Here is a 20,646-nt window from a genome sequence, read left to right on the forward strand (position 1 = left end):
GACACGAAGTACCAATGGAGATACGTCCAGATCTCCCCCCAGATCCACCATGTCAACCTGCATGATGCCAGGAGAGCATGCTGAGGGGCAGCCAGCTTCAGCAAAACGCTACTTTGCCTGATAGGCCTCACATTCAACTTCCCCTTTCATGGCAGGTAGCTCAGAAGCATGTTTGCTATTCTTCTCCGCACTACTATCTTTCGTTCTCACACTGCTACCATCTGTAAGTCACTGTGTTACAGAAAACACGTATGTCTACTCACCATTTGTCTTCACAATCGAGCAGGCATTAATTGCTGAGCACTCCTTAAGCCAGTACAGAAAAGCAGAAAAAACTGCTTTTCTGTACTGCCTCCTACTTAATATCGTTCTGATATTAAGTAGGAGGAAAAACAAAATTAAATAACGTTAAAAAATAGAAAAAAACCCCCCACTAGCAGTCGGGTGCAGGAAACAGACGCTCAAATGACAAGCATCTGTTTCCTGAACCCCCTGGCTATGTGGCTGTGCGGCGTTTAGGAAAACCGACGCCAATCGGGTTCTCATTAGCAAGGAGGTGCTAGAGTTGCTTGCGCATCCCTAGCACCTCCTTATTAACATGACCCCCTAATTTAAATATTGCAAGGCGCCCCCCCTTGGGGGCGCCGGGGGCACGTTAAGAAAGCAGGCGCTGACTGTTCAGCGCCCGCTTTCTGCGCATATTTATTGCATCAGCCCCTTTGTGTCATATGCATGTGACTGTTTTGTATTGAATAAGAAAACTGAACTCTATATTGAATTTGAAAACTCTTCAAATAAGGCCTAATTTAAATTGAAAAAGAAATTACATTTTATAATATTTCATTAAAGCAGCAGTACTATAGAGTGTCTCCAAAAATCCCTTTTTCTTTTGCTTGGCTCTTCTGCTTCTTTGCTTCTTCCTCTTTTGTTCTCATTTGTACCCTTCTGTTCACAGTCCTAATAAATGTTATGTTCTTATGCTTTTTATGAAACGCGTCAATGTACACCTTTCATTACGCTCTCTCCACCCCAAACCCTCCTGCCCCATGATTTTAAAAAATGTGTTCCTTTTATTAAAGTCTACAGTTATGGAAATTTTCCAGACATTAGCCTGAACACTATGGGGCTCTGCTAAGGACCTGTTGCACTTGGAGGTGGACCCTTGTCCTGGAGCAGAGTGGAACAGCTCCCTGGTAGAGACCAGGAAGCACCTGCCCCCAGGGGGCAGAGAACAGGAGGAGACAGAGGCTAGGATAAGCTTCACTACTGGAAGCCCATGGCCCCCCCAGGTGGAGCCCATAGGGACCTGGGCCGCTTGGACTTAGGTGGGTCTCGCAGGGTCTCCCAGAGAGGTAATAGACAGGCGTGCCCACGAGCAACAAGGAAGCGCAGTCAGTCACTAGGCTGTAGGCCTGGAGGATCAGGAAAGGCCAGTACAGCGTAGGCGATGACGAGGCAAGGGACAAAGACAGAATCAGGAGACGTGGTCAATGGCAGCAGGGGTCAGGTTCCGAGGATCAGTCCGAGGAGTAGTCAACAAAGGGGGGATCAGATACCAGGAATCAGTCCGAGAGTAGTCAACAAAGCAGGGGTCAGGTTCCAGAGGTCAGATGAGGTCACAAGGCAGGCAGAGGTCAAGAACCAGGCAGCGAGCAGAATGGTCAAGGAGCAGGCAGAGGGTCAGTACCAGAGAGTCAGTCCAAAGGTACTACCTGGGGAGACAGGACAGACAGACGCTGGAACAGGACACTGGAACAGGAGGACACTGGACAAGGCTGGAACAGTAGGACGCTGGAACAAGACTGGAACAAGACTGTGAACGCAGAGGCAAACTAGTACACTTACAGTGCCGACCCGATTACCAAGGCAAAGAAGTGCAGGCAGGAACTTCCTTATGTAGTACATTCAATCAGGATGTGCTGCGGAGCTAGGACCCGCCCCTGGCCCTACAAGAGGCTGGGCGGTCCGCGCGCACGTAGGGCAACACCACTGAGGACGCTGAACTCCGACTTGAGGCCTGGTGTGCAGTGGAAGGCCTGGTGACCACCGCTGCAGGACGCCGAGGCCTGGAGGAGCTAGTGGCTGCCGCTGGGGAGGCCAACCTGTGACTTGCAGAGGAACTAGCGAGGTGAGCAGGCCCATGCGCAGGCTGAGCACGGACGGGGTGTGCACAACAGGACCAACACATAAGTACTTTAATTTACCCACTTTCATAGTGATGGGAGTAGCTAAATAGATGGTGCTTTTAAAAGCTTTAAACTCGGTTATCTGTTGAGCAATAAACTAAAAAATCCAAATGAACATATGAGATTGTAATGTTTTTGTGTGTTTTATCTGAAAATAACATTGATGATTTTGTTTTCTTTTTGCTAGTATTGCTGCTTTAAATATAATTTGCTGCTTTTAATACAGTATCAGGTCCCAATTTGTAAAACATTTGCAATGTATAAATTACCAACTATTTGGAAATATTCATCTAACAGCAATTTTTCTCATGATGCAAAAAAAAAAAAAAAAAAATAGGATGGCCTGGGACATATTGAATTCTGTCCCATGGAGATTTCTTCCTGCACATATTTTTTTACACACTACTGAAATTTACAGAATGCAGCCTTCGTGAATTGAATGGATGAGGGTGATGTTTTTCTACTCACTGATTCCCAAGCTCCAACTTGCCAAGATGCACATTCTTGAAGCTCACATGACTTTACTGATTCTGGCTTGGTGTTGGAATCACAAAAGTTATCTCCCAGCTTGTCATCATTTAGTTGGCAAGTCACATGTCGATGCCTGGTGCCTTTCCCACATGTCACAAGACACTAGAGATGCAATACAATAATCCATTAATCAACTAATCAAAGTGTAAAGTCATTTATGTGCAATATCTATTTTTCTTTTGACCACACAAGCCAGGGTGTGTTTCATTTCAACAAACCTAGAGCTGAAAAACTATAGCTCAAAGTAACAAAACAGGATACCCTGTTTGCAAAATTATTTTTTTCAACATCATATTTTATTGAAAATACCATCCGATATCCGAAACATGAAAAACAGCCAGCAGAGAATTCTGAAGGCAATTGCTCCTTTAGAAGGCACTTGCTTATGTAAAATCTTTCTCACTGTATCCATGTTAATAATTTTAAAAGAAAACAATAATCATATCAATGTGAACTAAGCATTTAACATTTAACTTACAACCTTGAAGTATTGTACATTTGTGTAAATAAAATGAAGTAAACTAATAAACCAAGTCCTGATCCTTTCCTGTAGCAGAAAATATATTATCTCAAGGATTACAGCAGCACGTGTCTGTCTTTGGCAGAAAGATGATGGACGAATTTACACTAAGGATCCCAGAAATATGTGTAGCCCTTCTCAGGGCAAGCAAAGGCAGTGGTTTTATATCCAAGTCAAGGACCTTGCTTTTCCAAAGGGCAAAATCTGGAGCAAAAATTGGTTTCTAAAATTCACAAACCTTAAAACGTGATATTACCAAATAAGATATCACAGCATGATATATCTGTTGATGGTAATCCACATTTTTTTTTAAGAAAAAGGTAAGAGAGCAATTTTCAAGGCCTTTTATCCAGGTAAACAGCGATTTTCTCAGGTAAACCGGTTCTCTGAAAATCCCTTTCCCTTAGTCTGGCAGAAAGTACACGTGGTGGGTCCACAGGGCGCATGGATTTAATTGGATTAAAAGGGCAAGATTTGGGTGGGTTTGCAAAAGAAAACATGTAGACTATACATTCAAATCCATACGCATCCTCCTAGCAGCCAAAAAAGAGCTAAAAATTACTCAACTCCCAATTAGCTCACCCTCAAAAATCGAAACAGGCCTATTCAAATCAGACCACCTGCAAATCCTTCTAATCTACGCACCCCCAGGCCTGCTGGACTCCAATGCATCACCCATACTAGAATTAACAGCAACTCACTTAAATCTGGATCGTCCTGCCATAATATTGGGAGATTTTAATTTACACGTCGACGACCCCATTCGCTCAACCAATTGCGAATCTTTCCTAACCGCCATGTCGGCTTTAGGCTTCAAACAGATCATAAACAAACCTACCCACAGAGCAGGCCACACCCTGGACCTCATATTTGTTAACTCAAGCATCTCACACTCAACTCCACCCACATGCATACCAATCCCGTGGTCTGACCATACTCTAATATCTTCGGCCTTTTCGTTGGAACAAACAAGCAAAAAATGTGTCACACTTCCAGAATTTATATACAGGAAATCCTGCACATCAGAGGAATTACACAATCATCTGGTCCCAGAACTCCCACTCATAGACATCACCTCAGCCAACTCAGCCCTTCACTCTTGGTCCAAGATAACAGAAACAGCAGCAAACAAACTCTGTCCACTGGCAACAAAAAAACTCAAACAGAACACTGCCAAAAGACAACCTTGGTTTAACGAAGAACTTCAAAACACAAACACTCCCTCCGACAGAAGGAAAGCAAATGGCGGAAAACACCAACACCGACCACCCTCTCCGCTTACAAACTCGCACTACACCAATACAAAAACGCCACATTAAAAACAAAAAGGGACTTCTTTGCACAGAAGATCCACCATATTATTTTTGATTCCAAAGCCCTATTTGCTTATGTATCTAACTTAACACAAGCCATTACTCAGGACATCCCTGCCAACCTAGCACAAGAGAAAGCTGAGGAATTGGCCCTCTTCTTTAGCAACAAAATCTCCAACCTGATAACACAGCTGAGACCCAACTCTTCAGAACCATCCAACCTATACTTCCATCACAACAAAGACACTACTCTACAATCCTTCGAACTATTCTCTACGTCAGAGATACTCTCGGCATTGAAGAAAATGAAACCCTCATCACACCCATCAGACCACATCCCATCCAAACTTCTCCTGCTAATACCAGACACCATCTCAAACGCTCTGACAGACATCATTAACTGTTCACTAGCACAAGGAATCTATCCTGACGACCTGAAAATTGCATCCATCAAACCGCTCTTAAAAAAACCTAACTTAAACCCCAACGATCCTACCAACTTCCGTCCAATATCCAATCTCCCGTTCATAGCCAAGGTGATGGAAAAATTAGTTAACTCCAGACTCTCAGACTACCTCGAAGAACATAAAATTCTGTTCCCGACCCAATATGGTTTCAGGAAATCATTAAGTACAGAATCATTACTAATCTCTCTGACTGACTACCTTATCATGGGCCTGGATAAAGGTCAGGCCTACTTACTGATCCTCCTGGACCTCTCAGCTGCCTTTGATACGGTTAACCACTCCATCTTACTAACTCAATTAGCAAATATTGGAATAACAGGAACAGCACTTTCGTGGTTCAAATCATTCTTAGGGAACAGAAAATACAAAGTTAAACTACACAACAAAGAATCTCAGCACTACTCTTCCTCTTCAGGAGTTCCACAGGGCTCCTCCCTCTCACCAACGCTCTTTAATATCTACCTGCTCCCGCTTTGCCAACTTCTAAACAAGTTAAACCTTAAACACTATCTATATGCCGATGACGTCCAGATAGTCATCCCCATCAAAGAATCCTATACTAAAACTCTTGAATTCTGGGAATCTTGTCTTCAAAAAATTGACGGACTCCTCTCCAACCTAAATCTAATACTAAACGCTTCAAAAAGCGAACTCCTCCTAATCTCCTCTGAAAACAGTAGCATCTACACAAATCCACCACCCAACCTACAAACTCCACAAGTAAGAAACCTGGGAGCTATCTTTGATAACAGGCTAAACCTAAAATCATTCATAAATCAAACTACTAAGGACTGCTTCTATAAACTCCAAGTCTTAAGAAGAATAAGACCACTGTTTCACTTTCAAGACTACAGATCAATTCTTCAATCAATAATCTTTGCTAAACTAGATTACTGCAACTCTTTACTATTAGGTCTTCCCTCTTCTCACACTAAACCCCTTCAGATGGTTCAAAACACGGCTGCAAGAATATTAACAAACACTCGGAGAAGAGACCACATATCACCAATCCTCAAAGACCTGCACTGGCTACCAATTCACTACAGAATCTTATATAAGTCCATAACCATTATTTACAAAACCATACATCAACACTCTCAGCTCAACCTTCAAATTCCTCTCAAAAAATTCACTTCCAACAGACCAATCAGAGAGTCCTACAGAGAATCCCTACAAGTACCACATTCCAAAACCATGCGGCACATAACCACCAGAGACAGGGCTTTTTCCACCGCAGGACCAACACTGTGGAACACCGTCCCTCCAGATTTGCGACAGGAACCCTGCCTCCCCACATTTAGGAAAAGACTCAAAACGTGGCTATTCATGAAAGCATTCCCCGACCTAAACTGAACCTTAATCCGTCTTTGACTAGTCACTTAGACTCTGCCATTAACATGGCAATTAACTCCACAGTATCAGGGCAATTCATTATTGACTCTATTGCACTGATAGGCATTTATGTTCTCTCTATTTAAACCCCAGCTTCTTCCTTCTGTTCCAAGTTATATTACTCCCTTGTTTTATTGTAACTGCAACACTTAACTTTCACTTGTTTAATGTTTACTATTTACTATCACCATTATTATCTATGTTATTTAATGTTATTTATAACCTCTTGTTCTACACTTGTTAATTGTAAACCGACATGATGCGATATATATTGTGAATGCCGGTATAGAAAAACTTAAAATAAATAAATAAATAAATCATAGATATTTCACCCACACAGAACGCAGGGGCAAAAGTCTGGGGGTACTTTTACCTCTGGTAATTTTCAAAGGTAAAGTACATTACATGCATACTTTCCCTTTGACAATTAGGTGCAAGCTCCATAGGGATTTTGCACCTGGCTGAACATTTGGAAAATTATCCCCTGAATATGTTGCCAGAAACTTTGACTTTTCCTACACGTCCAGAAAGAATGCAATAGTGACCCAATCTGTGAAATACATTTAATACATTTATCTGAAAGACGGAGGCCCATTTTATATCCAAGAGATTGTGCTCCCTTGAAATAAACTGAAAGTGAGGCTTGTTTAAGTGCTTGCAATCCAGTAAGAGCATCCTCTAGCCCTCATCGTCCACCTCATCTGAGCATTTACCTGGCAATACTGACAATATACCCGGAGATGTCTGCCTGCTGAGAAATTTATAATAAAGCTGTAACAAATTGCCTTTACTCTGAAAAGAGTGAACAAATATAAATCCAAGCGTGTACACTCCAATTTACCCTTCTGTTCCTCTAATTTGAAAAAAATAGTGCCTGCATTTTAGATATGCATTAAAATCCTTGCAATCTAAATCAAATCTCTCCTTCAAAAACTGAAATGAACCCATTTTATCATTCGTCACTGGATCAATCAAATCAAGAATTCTATGAATACCTTTGTGAGCCCATTTTTTGAACAGATTATTTTCCATGCCTGGCACAAATTCAGTGCTATTCCATAGTGTTTAGAAAGAAGAAAAGGCATTTGGTTACTGTTTTCCCGGCTATGTACAGTTTGCCTATATTATGTTCTAGTTACTATGTGGGGTATTGTGTTTTTTTTTAAGTGCTTACTCTTTTATTGCTTAATTTGATTTTATTTGCTTTTTGTATTATCAGATTATTTTGTGACAGTACCTTGTCCTGGGCACTACTGTGGGATGGTGTGATGCCATGCGAGCGGTCTTAGGCTTTAGAAGGGGGCTGGAGGACAGAACAGTTTGGACTCCAACCTTCCTCCACAGAAAATGTTTTATTCACAGTAAAGCAGAACAATAACAAAAACAGTCTGCTTACCTCAGTAGCATAAATCAAGAATTCCAACCTTCATGGTCTCGGCAGGATATCTGCCTTTCTCCACCCAAGGGATTCTCCGTTCCCTCCTAGGCCTACTCTCTTAATCCCCTGTTCAGATAAACACCCTAGGACCAGGAGTCCCTTCTGGGCTGTGCTTTAAGATGGGCCAGGCTAAATGTCTGGTCCTGGTCTTTTCAAATAGTTCAAATAGGGCCAGATTTTAAAAGCCCTACGCACGTAAAGCCCCGGGACGCGTCTAAGTCCCAAGGCTTCAAAAAAGGGGCGGGAAGGCGGCGGGGCCAGAGGCTTCTGGCACAGCGGCCATTTGCCGCTGTGTCAGAGGATCACGTGCCGGCAGGCTGCTGGCGCGCACAACTTGCGCCTGCCTAGAGGCGGGGGGGGGGGGGCAGTTAGGATAGGGCTAGGGGGTGGGAGGGTTAGGGGAAGGGGAAGGGAGGTTAGGTTAGAGGGTTAGGAAGTTCCCTCTCAGGCTGCTCTAAAGTCAGAGCGGCCCTTGAGGGAACGAGTGAAGGCCGCGGGAGTCGGGGCACTCACATGGACGCCCGCGTGCAATTTCTTAAAATCTACCCCATAGTTTTCTGATGTGATGCCAAGTGTTTACAGCAGTAAATATTAAAGGACTGTCCCATCTAAAAGAATGGCATTTCGAGATCAGGGCTGTACCATTTTATGTTCTATTTCAGGCTCGCAGGACTTGTAATTCTTAAATAACCATTCAAAAATCAATTGCATCTGACTAAACAGCTCTTATAAAGGAAAATCAGGAAGTCCTAACCCGTCTTCCTCCATAGGCAGCTGCAGTTTCTTCAGACTAATCCTGGGTCACATTGTATTCCAGCTAAAAACAGACATAGGACCATTTTTCCCATTGACACAAAATCTCTTCATTACATCTGGCTCATATGCATATTAACTTATTTAAAATCCTCTTTGGACAATGTAAATGGTAATAACTGTAATGGATATAATTATTCTAGACAGAATTACCATTTTCCCTAAATTTACTCAACCTACCCTGGACTGCGGAACACAACTGCAGGGGTCAATAACTGACAAAATCTTCTATTGAAGACTCTGGAAGTTGAGTTTACAAAGATTACCGGTAGATGTTTTAACGGATAACAATGTACCCAGATATACTGAGAGTAATTTTCAAGGTATTTACTTAAGGACATTGGCCTATCTGAAAAATGCCCTTCTCGGAGCAGTGGGAAACATATGCACAAACTCTCATAGAGCAGGCACTTTTAGCTGGGTCAGAAAAAGGCATTCCCAGGCATTGGGGGAGTAGAATCACATGAACATAGGATTTTCAAAAATATGCACGCTATTAAATAATTTAGCGCACCTCATCCGCCTGCACATATAACAGATGCAAACTGCATGGGCACTTTTAGCTTGGGTGTGTTACACCAGATAAACTTCAAGGAGAAGCTACCCAGAAAGTTCCTCTTTGAAAATTAACTACAAAAGCATCTGTAGTAAAAGCACCCGCCTATTTTGCAACTTCTCAAGCTATTTGAAAATTATGTTCTTAATGTGTTCAAGTAGCTTAGTTTACAGGAAAGCTTCCTCCATTCATTGACTAATCCAGGAGTAGGCAACTCCGGTTCTGAAGTACTACAAATAGATATGCTTTTCAGGATATCCACAATGAAAGTGCATGAGGTAGAATTGCATGCACTGCCGCCATTGAAGGTCAATTTATCTCATTCGTATTAACATAGTAACATAATAATGACGGCAGAAAAAGACGAACATGGTCCATCTAGTCTGCCCAGCAAGCTTCCCAAGGTAGTAACTGCTGCTCCATGCAGGTTACCCCCATGTTTCTCTTAAGGGTAGTAACTGCTGCTCCGTGCAGGTTACCCCATGTTTCTCTTAAGGGTAAAAACCTTTTGAATAAGGCCAGTATTTGTAACAAGTTTAAAACTAGTGCTTAGTGAATCCATGCCATGAGACTTATAGCCTTTCTAAATCATGGTGGAAAGAACTTAAAACTGTAAAAGTTTTCAACTAATTGCTAACTTGAACTGTACATATTATCCACAGCTCTGGAACAGCAGTGCATTGGTCTGGCACTGTTTTCAAAATTTTTGGAAGAGACATTTTATCAGTTATAGTACCTTTTTTGTAAACCACCCACTACACTGGAAACTTGGCTTTTACAAAATAATCTCTCTATCCTACCCCCATTCAGAACACTACAGGAATAGCTGCGAATAGCTCAACCTGTGCATTATGCAGAAAAGCAGACTGCTATTCAGTGGATTCTGCTTCTAAAGGTATTTTGTTAGTAATTTATTATATTGCTGACATTTTTGGTTCCTATCATGTTTATATTTAAAAGGAACAACAATGGACAGCCGGCGCCATCTTGTGCTCCTACCATGTGACAGGGGCCAACCAATGGCACCGGTAGCCCCTGTGACATAGTAAGGGCAAAGGCTATCGGCGCCATTTTGAATACTGGCAGCCGACAGCCCGAGTGCAGGAGATCGCTCCAGGACCCCCGCTGGACCACCAGGGACTTTTAGCAAGTCTTGGGGGGGGACGACTCCTGACACAAGATGGCACTGGCCATCCATTACTCCTACCATGTGACAGGGGCCGACCAATGGCACCGGTTAGCCCCTGTGATATAGTGAGGGCAAAGGCTATCGGTGCCATTTTGAATACCAGCAGCCGACAGCCCGAGTGCAGGGGATCGCGCCAGGACCCCCACTGGACCACCAGAGACTTTTGGTAAGTCTTGGGGGGGGGGGGGGGTCAGGAGAGTGGGGGGTTTATTCGTTAGATACGTTGTATTTGTGGGGGTTCACCATACGTTTCATGACCCCACGAATACAACAAATAGGGACATATACATTGCGGATTGCCAATACGTCAAAAACGAATGCACACCCCTAAGCAGAATACCCCCAAGCATATATGATAAGGGTAGTAATATTTTGAATCAAAACCAAGAAACTATTAAACTCATAACAAATTACTGCTAGCAACATTTTTACTGGGAGAGGAGCCTTCTTGATAATTCAGACAATGCTGCTTCACATTCTTTGCTTTGGGAATTGGCTATAGAAGCCATACTGGGCTTTTTCCCTTAAGTCTGCATGTCAGTACCCCAGACTGTAAATGTCAGGGTCCATGTTGGTTGATGTCTCTATCCATTTCCCCTTTTTTTTTGCCCCCTCCCCCCGCCGTCAAAGCGGGGAGTGATGTTGCAGTTGTATCAAGAGTATCAAGGCTATTGAGTGAGGGTAGTAATATCCATGCCTTCTATTAAGGGTAATAACTGCCACTCCATGCAGGTTACCCCCATGCACCCTCTCTTCATTTCCATCCTCTAACCTTTAGGTATCCATAGTGTTTATCTCATGCTCCTTTGAATTAATTGACTGTTTTCTTCTTCACCACCTCCTCTGGAGGGCATTCAAACAACCCTCTCCATGAAGAAATATTTCCTGATGTTGGTTCTGAGTCATCAACACTGGAATTTCATTTTGTGGTCCCTAGTTCTACTTTTCCTATCCAATAGAAAAAGGTTTGAATTTTGTGCATCAGTATTAAAACCTTTCAAGTATCTAAAGGTCTGTATCATATCACCCCTGCATCTCCTCACTTCCAGGGTATACATATTTAGATCCTTCAGCCTTTCCTCATAAGTCTTCCAATACAGACCCCACACCATTCTGGTCATCCTTCTCTGGACCGCATCCCTCCTATCTCTATTGTTTTGAGATACAGTCTCCAGAACTGAACACAGTACTCCAGGTAAGGTTTTATGGAATTGTATATGGCAAGAGATCCTGAGTGAGCAGACTTTGGGCTATGAAACTTGCAGAACTTGTATCTGTTCTGGCATTATCACCTCTTTTTTCCTGCTGTTTATTCCTCTCGCGATTCAGCCTAACATTCTTCTGGTTTTAGTTACTGACTTGTCACATAGCTTCGCCGTCTTCAGATCACCAGATATTATTACCCCAAGGTTTCTCTCTTGGCCCATGCACATCAGTGTTTCATTCCCCATCACATACAGCTCTTTTGGATTATCATATCCCAGATACACAATTCTGCACTTCTTGGCATTGAAACCCAGCTGTCAAATCTTTGACTACTTTTCAAGCTTTCTTAAATCACTTTTCATTCTCTCTCCTCCTTCAGGCGTGTCCACTCTGTTGCAGATCTTAGTATCATCAACAAATAGACAAACTACCTTCTTTCCCTTCTGCAATGTCACTCACAGAGATACTGAACAGAACCAGTCCCAAAACTGATCCCTGAGATACTCCACTTAATATAATTCTCTCTTCAGAGCAGGTTCCATTTACCATTACATGCTGTCTCCTATCATTCAACCAGTTTGTAACTCACATCACCATCTTGGCGCTCACTTCCAAGCTTCTCATTTTAGTCACAAGCCTCCTATTGGGACTCTATCAAAAGCTTTGCTGAAATCCAAATAGATTACATCGAGCGTTCTTCCTTGATCCAAATCTCTAGTCCCCAATCAAAAAAATCAAAAAGACTGATCTGACAGGACCTTCCCCTGGTGAATCCATGCTGCCTCAGGTCCAGCAACCCACCAGATTGTAGATAGTTCACTAACCTTTCCTTCATTAGAGTCTCCATTAATTTTTCCACCACTGAGGTGAGGCTAACTGGCCTGTAGTTTGCAGCCTCCAGCCTCCTCTCTGATACCAACCTTGTGAAGAGGGACCACAACCACACATCTCCAATCTCATGGCACCACTCCCATTTCCAGGAATCTATTGAACAGGTCTTTCAGTGGACCCACCAGAATATCTCTGAGCTCCCTCAGTATCCTGGGATGTACCTCATCTGGCCCTATGGTCTTGTCCACTTTCAGTTTACTTTGCTCATCCCATACATTCTCTTCAGTAAATGGAGTTTTGTCTGTCCCGTCCACGCCTACGGTCTTTTCAACCAGCAACAATCCTTTTCTGGGGTATTCTTTAGTGAACATTGAACTGAAGTATTTGTTTAATATTTCCACCATTTCTTCATTTCTCTCCACACATTGCTCCTCGTCACAATTCAGTTTCACTATACTACTTTGGATCTTCCTTCTTTCTCTGATACATCAGAAAAATGTTTTGTTACCTCACTTTACCTCATTTGCAATCCTTTTTTCTGTTTGGCCTTTTACTTTCCTGATTTCTTTTTTCATCTCCCCTAGTTTCACCAGGTATTCTTCCCTGTGTTCCTCTTTTTGGGATCCTTTTTACTTCTTTTTGCCTTTGTTTTTCAGCCACCTCATTTGAGAACCAGATCAGTTTCTGTTTCCTCTAACTTTTGTTAAATTTTCCAACTTACAGATTTGCTGCCTTTGTAAAAGCTCCTTTTAATTTGGCCCACTGTTGTTTCACCTCATCCATTTTCTCCCAGTCGTCTAGTTCTTGCTCCAGGAACATCCTCATTTTGACAAAACATCCTCATTTTGTAAAATTCAAAACTCGGGTCTTCATGTGACTTCTCTGTATCCTGTTCACGATATCAAACCATACTGTCTGATGATCACTGGTGCTCACCTAGCTGGACATTAGAGACATTATCGCTATTAGTGAGCCCAGTTGAGTATCACACCCCCTTCATGCATTCCATTACCATTTGTTTGAGTAGAGCACCTTGAAAGACATCCACTATCTCTCTACTTCTTGTAGATTCCACAGAAGGGATACTCCAATCCATATCTGGCAGATTAAAATCTTCAACAAGCAATACTTCTCCCTTCTTTCCCTCCTTTTGGATGTTTTCAGTCAGATCTCTTTCCAGTTCTGTTTGACAAAGAGGGTTGTAGATCACACCAGTAAAAATGGAAGCACCATCATCTTTTTTTAGGATGATCCATAATGCTTCTTCTCCACCACACATCCCTTGCAATTCAGTTGCTTGGATATTGTTTTTGGCCTAAAGAGCTACTCTTCAACCTTTTCTGTCCTCACTGTCCTTCCTAAACAAGCTATATTCTGGAATGCCTGTATCCCTATCACGAGAATCAGTGAACCATGTAGCAGCAATGTCCAAGTCCACCTCCATTAGGGCCTGCAAGTCTGGGATTTTATTGCCCAGACTACGAGCATTTGAGGTCATAGTTTCCAGCTGCTCTTTCTATCCACTTTTTTCTGCTTTTTTGAACATTGATTTTGTTACTCTCTCTTTCCATTTCCTGTATTTCTTGGAGGCAACTTGCCAATTTCACTGGGCACATCCTGCCACCCCCGTTCTCTTGTGTAAATACCTAATAATATATGATCTGAATTTCTCACTTAGCATCCTCTTTCCTGCCACAGACAAATGTTGGCCAGCCCTACCATATAACCTTTTACTGCTCTATACATGGCCTCAGGGCTGGCAGGAGCATTAGGCAGACTAGGCAGCTGCCTAGGGCACTATAGTTCGACATGAGGGCGGCATTTTGGAAGGTGAACAGGAGTAGGGGGCAACAGTAATGTGGATTTTGCAGAGATGGCATGCGGAAATGCAGCTCTGGAGGTGTACAGTATGTGATTTGAGGGGGGGGGGGGGCAGTCAGGTGGCAAGGAGAGAGAGAGATATCACCACATAGGGCGGCTGGACACCCTTGTATGGGCACTGCATGGCCCTAGCCTCCAATGTATCCAAAACTACTTTCTTTAAACCAGGTTTTAAGCCAGGAATTGAAATTATCTATATGGCATAGCCTTTCCTTTCCTTTTCCATGAACAGGTAATACTTTTGAAAAGGCAACAGTTTTTGCCATTTGTCTAATCTTCTTTCCTAGATTTTGGAAGACATTGTGTACTTTATGGATACCATTTCTAGTGAGGTTATCGGTCCCCAGATGGATGATAACATTGATTCCAGAGTCCTTACTTTCTTCCATAACTGCTTTGACTATCTGGTTGGTATTTCTACTTGCTGAGGATCCTGGAAGGTATTTAACTCTTGTGTTCCCATTAAAGTGAGTTTCCAAATTAGTTCCTCTTGATGACTGAGTCTCCCAGCATAAGAAGCTTTCTTTTATGACAATTGATCTTATTGGAGGGTTATGGGTACGTTGGGTGACTACTTCCCTTTCAGATTTCTCTTCATATTCTGTTGCTGCGGCTTCTTCGTTTTCCAATGCAGAAAAGGCATTATGTAAGGGAACAGCGGGGAGAGAAGGTGTCTCTTCATCAAAGGCCTTATTCTGCCAGAACAAACTGTTATCCAATTATTCCTGGGTTTCTGAATCCTGGATGGTTGACTTCTCTGTAGGAGTGAGGGTGGATACAAAATGCTTCAAAGATGGGGAAAACGGGTGTCTCAGAGTCACAGGTCTTCTTCTACCAGAGCTCACTGTAAACCATTTATGCCTGGGTTTTTTAACTACCAAGGAAAATTCAAAGTTGAGCCACAAGAGTAAAAAGGATATCATTCTTGTCCAGGATGCCCTATCCTGGTCATTCAAAAGATTCAGGAAAGGAGGATATTTACCAGCATTACTCATGTACCTATAAGGGGATTCCCAGCATATAGGAAATTCTTTGAAGTAGTCTGGCATAGTAACTGGGATCAAGAGAGGCCACGTATTCTTGTGAAATGTTTAAGTCTGGATTTATTTTATGGGTATTAGCTGAAGGAAATGTATGTCTTGTCAGCTCATCACAATTCATCAAGTTTCTCAGTATATGCTTTTAATTTTGGAAAATCTAAACATGAAGTAGAAGTGTCTTCATTTGCCACAAGAGAAGGTTCCTAGCCCAGGGAGCCCTATGGGTTATGTGATGATCCAGTAGCTGCAAGATGTTCCACCTTGACCACTAAAAAGAAGGAGAGTGTAATTTTCAAACAGCCTGCATGTTTTTCACCCTCAGACTTTAGCCAGAATTTTCAAAGTGGATTTAAGTGCATAGATCCACTTTGAAAATTCATGGCTGTGCACAGAACCCTGTGCAGCATACACATACAAAGTTGCATCTGCTCAAGGGCAGGTGTAACTTTAAGCATGTGCATTTCCATGAATACTTTTAAAAATTGAAAGTATGAGCATAAATTCTAAATTTGACCCAGCTCTGCTCCCTGAAATGCATATTTATTAAGCGTGTACAAATGCATGCACATGCAAAATTGTGTTAGGCACATACTTACATCAAGAGCTATTTTCAAAGAGCCACTTTCATGCATAAAACAAAGTTTCATGTGTGTTGTGCCCCTGAAAATTACCTCCAATATGTCAAATAATTTAATAGGCAAATTAGTATCTAATAAACTATGCTATATATTTGCACTCACAGGTGTTGTCTAACAGCAGACTAAAGTTACAAGATTCCAAACCTTACCTCACTCCACTCACTAGTGGCCCATTCAGAACATGATGCCTCACTGCAGCTCTGGGTTACAATCTTCTGATGCTCATTACATTCCCCATTAGCAAGACGATGACCAAAATTGTTCATACAGTAAGCTTCTCTGGATCTTACTCCTCTTCCACAGCTCTTAGAACACTTATTTGGGTTAGAGTATAAAACATGAGAAACAATATTAACATTATGTCCTTTGAATTACTAGTCAATTTTCATGTTAATTTTTGGATAACAAGATGCAAGGTCAACTGAAAGAATTAAGGACAGATTGTATTGTCACACTTTTTACCTAGAGACACTATGGGGTTCATTTTCAAAGTTTTATGCAGGGTTTGTGCACACAAAATAGCAGTTTATGTGTGTAAGTGGCCTATATGTGAGTTGAGTGAATTTTCAAAAGTTTGCAATATACATAAGAAGATAAGATAAGATATGCCATACTGAATCAGACCAATGGTCCATCAAGCCCAGTATCCTGTTTCCAACAGTGGCCAATCCAGATCACAAGTACCTGTCAAGTACCCAAACATTAAAATGATCCCATACAGTGGCTACTCCCTATTGATTTATAGCAGTTTATGGACTTCTCCTCTAGGAACTTATCCAAGCCTTTTTTAAACCCAGTTACACTGACTGCCTTAACCACATCCTCTGGCAATTTTCTCCAATATTTTTTAAATGTGCTATTTTCTACCTTCATGGAGTACCCCCTAGTCCTTCTATTACCTGAAAGAGTAAGTAACCAATTCACATTTACCCTTTCTAATCCTCCTGATTTTATAGACCTCTATCATATCCCCTCTCAGCCGTCTCTTCTCCAAGCTGAACAACCCTAACTTCTTTAGCCTTTCCTCATACTGGAGTTGTTCGATCCCCTTTAACATTTTGGTTGCCCTTCTCTAAACCTTTTCCAGTGCAACTATATCTTTTTTGAGATAAGGTGACCAGAACTGCAACAGTATTCAAAGTATGGTCTCACCATGGAGCGATACAGAGGTACTATGACATTGTCCATTTTACTCACCATTCCTTTCCTAATAATTCCTAATATTCTGTTTGCTTTTTTGACCGCTGCAGCACACTGAGTTGACGATTTCAATGTATTGTCCACTATGACGCCTAGATCTTTTTCCTGGGTGCTAACTCCTAATCTGGAGCCTAACACTGTGTAACTATAAAGCTCTTCAATGTTATTTATTGAGAGCTGTATTCATAATTCCACATTATAAAAAATAGGTCCACCAACACAATGAAGAGCATTCCAGGTAAATGAATTCTTCTTTTGTGAAACATATAATATCAGGTGCCATCAAGCTGTTGCAATACATGAACAGACAACACAAGAACTGCAGTTATCCAGAACACAAGCATCTGAATTACCTGTGTCCATGCAGTATATTGCCAACTTGCTACCAGACAGTTGCCATGGCAAGATTCTCTCCTGGGAGGTTTGGGCTGATCTCCACAGTATTTATCATCCACTGGTTCACTGTGTCGTTTTGAACTGGAATACTTCATACAGTGGATGTCTAAAGTTCGAAGCCCTTGTCCACACTGTGATGAACATTCACTTTTGCCAATGACATGCCACCTACAAGTACAAACTGTTATATAGAGCTAAAATATGGTTTTTATCAGAGAATCATCATCATCATGATCAATCTGTAAGAATACTGTGGGCCTGATTTTCAAAAGCATTTACATGCTTAAAATTGGGGTTTACACATGTACATGCACATTACCTGTGTAAGTGGGCTTTTGAAAATTGATATTATATATGCCATTGAATTGTTCATAGGATATTCACATGCAAATACATTTTACACACATAAATGGCTTTTTAAAATTGCTATGATAGTATGTTACATTTACAAGTGTATCGCCTTTTAAAATTACCTCCTATGACTACAACAACCTACTAAGACTTTACGAAAATGCAATACACATAGGCTGTTACCTAATCCGTCCCAAAATACATCCCCAGGAATGCCTACCCTTAACCCAGCTAAATATATGTGTGCTGTGAAACCCTGGGCATATTTTTTAGCTAGATTTAGGGTGGACAGTTTTCAGACACTCAGGGGTAGATTTTCAAATAGCGCGATTTGGCGTACTTTTGTTGGCGCATCAGGCGCCAACAAAAGTACGCTGGATTTTAGTAGATACACGCGTAGCCGCGCGTATCCGCTAAAATCCGGGATCGGTGCGCGCAAGGCTATCGATTCCGTATAGCTGGCGCGCGCCGAGCCGCGCAGCCTACCTCCGTTCCCTCCGAGGCCGCTCCGATTTCGGAGCGGCCTCAGAGGGAACTTTCTTTTGCCCTCCCCTCACCTTCCCCTCCCTTCCCCTACCTAACCCACCTGCCCGGCCCTGTCTAAACCCCCCCCTTACCTTTGTCGGGAGATTTACGCCTCCCGGAGGGAGACGTAAATCCCCGCGCGCTAGCGTGCCGGGACGCGACCTGGGGGCGGGTCCAGAGGGCGCGGCCACGCCCCCGGACCGCCCCGGGCCGTAACCACGCCGCGCGGATCGGGCCTGCCCCCGACACGCCCCCATCTGAAAACCCCGGGACTTACGCGAGTCCCGGGGCTCTGCGCGCGCCGGTAGGCCTATGTAAAATAGGCGCACCGGCGCGCAGGGCCCTGCTCGCCTAAATCCGCCCGGATTTAGGCAGATTTAGGCGAGCAGGGCTCTTAAAATCCGCCCCTCAGGCTTTTGAAAATTGCCCTGCTACAGTTATTTTATCCTCATAAGACTATACAGCATTATATCTTAATACCATGTACCATGTATGGCAGGTCCATTATAAGCGGGTAATAAATGTTTTTAAATAAATTAAATAAATAAACAGGGAACTTCACTAATTTCTCAAAGTTAAGTTGGCTTTCTTTTGGAAGCCCTCAGGTTAAAATACAAGGTTCAGGATTAATAATGGTGTTCTATTTAGATCCCAAGTTCTTTAATTCAGGTAACCCCACTGCATCTGCTCTTCTCATGTCAATCATTTTCTATTACTACGTACATTCTTGGCTCCACATAACTTTCACAGCATTGTTATACTGACTCACACAATATGTAACAGTAAACTAACCCTCCTATTGGTGCTCAGGTTTCAAAGGGTTAAGAGGACACATTACAGGTGAACAAAGTAGAAACACACTTATCACTTGTGTGACCTCTGGCCTAACTTCTAAAGTGCTGGATGTTAGTAATGACAGCATGGCTTGACAGAAAGGATACAAGAGGAAGATACCTGCAGGAGTGGGAAATAAAGGTTCCTCAATTCCAAGCTTGTGGCCAATTGGATGTTACAACCCTAAAAGGTACCACAACCTTAGGATCCAAACTGGGGCCTAGATTCATCAAAATGCTATAAATATAGCAAAAATAGCGCCCGCGATAAAAAAGGGACCTGGTTAGGATAATTTTAGAATTACTGTATCATATGCTATGTTAGTGCTTTGCATAGGTAGTGCATTGCAGCATGTGTTAAAGTTTTTGTACCCTGTGATACTTGAATTTTGCTACCTGCAAAATGCTCTGTTTGAGAGAGAGAGAGAGAGAAAGAGAGAGACACAGAAACTCTTTATAAGGCTTTCATAGTAGTCAACCTTAGGAGGGCCAGCTAATAACTCGAAGTGAGGTTTTGGTGGTGGTTTAAGGTTTTGGTGGCAGTTTAGGGTTTTGGGACCAGTTTGACATGCAGAGTGAGATGTACGAACAGCAAGTACACCTCAGTGAAAAATTGACATCTTTTGGAGTGAGGAAAGTCTCACAAAGATGAGATTTCTACACTGTTCTCTCACCCTAGCTTGATGGCCTCTATAACAGGGTACTATCAAGCTAGGGTGAGAGAACATTGAAGAAATCTCATCTTTGTGAGACTTTCCTCACTCCAAATGATGTCAAATCATCACTGAGGCATACTGTGTTGTTTGTATGTCTCATTCTACATGACAAACTGGCCCCAAAACCCTACACCACCACCAAAACCTCACCTCGAGTTATTAGCTGGCCATCCTATACTGATATAAAAGAGTTGACTACTATAACAGCCTCCCCAGAGGCTCGCTCTCTCTCTCTCTTCCCTAGCCCAGAAATGGCCAAGATGCTATTTGCAATCTATATCACAAATTGCATTACAGGCATATTGCACAGCTTAACACCATGCAATATGGCATTAATGCATTTTGATGAATGACCCTATATATTAGCAGTGGCAGTGTATTGGGTTGAAAAGGTCTCTTTGAAGACTGGAAAACTAAATGTTTTAAAGGAAAGTATTTTCTTTATTTAATCCAGTTTTACCTTAGTTCACACTGTGTATTGCAGTGTTCTATTTCCGCTGATGGGCGAGGTAAATGTTCACATCTTTGGTCAGAGACAACCAAGTGATCACTCTTCCTCACACATATGATCTTCCTTCTACGAATACCTTAAACAACAGATTTAGAAAGTTTTGATGCTTAGAA

General features: G+C 42.3%; 1 protein-coding gene across 1 annotated transcript in view; it reads right to left on the reverse strand.

Annotated features, from left to right (window-relative positions):
• The window catches only part of ADAMTS20 (ADAM metallopeptidase with thrombospondin type 1 motif 20), a gene marked incomplete at its 5' end in the record, with an annotated part of 339,654 nt that overhangs the window by 110,036 nt on the left and 208,972 nt on the right, over nucleotides 1-20,646 (reverse strand). The window contains 4 exon segments of the mRNA XM_029617296.1: nucleotides 2,655-2,819; nucleotides 16,151-16,315; nucleotides 17,555-17,765; nucleotides 20,483-20,609. Of these exon segments, the coding sequence (XP_029473156.1) occupies nucleotides 2,655-2,819; nucleotides 16,151-16,315; nucleotides 17,555-17,765; nucleotides 20,483-20,609 (668 nt within the window).

The sequence above is a fragment of the Rhinatrema bivittatum genome, chromosome 9, assembly GCF_901001135.1.
Source record: "Rhinatrema bivittatum chromosome 9, aRhiBiv1.1, whole genome shotgun sequence".
Classification (NCBI taxonomy): domain Eukaryota; kingdom Metazoa; phylum Chordata; class Amphibia; order Gymnophiona; family Rhinatrematidae; genus Rhinatrema; species Rhinatrema bivittatum.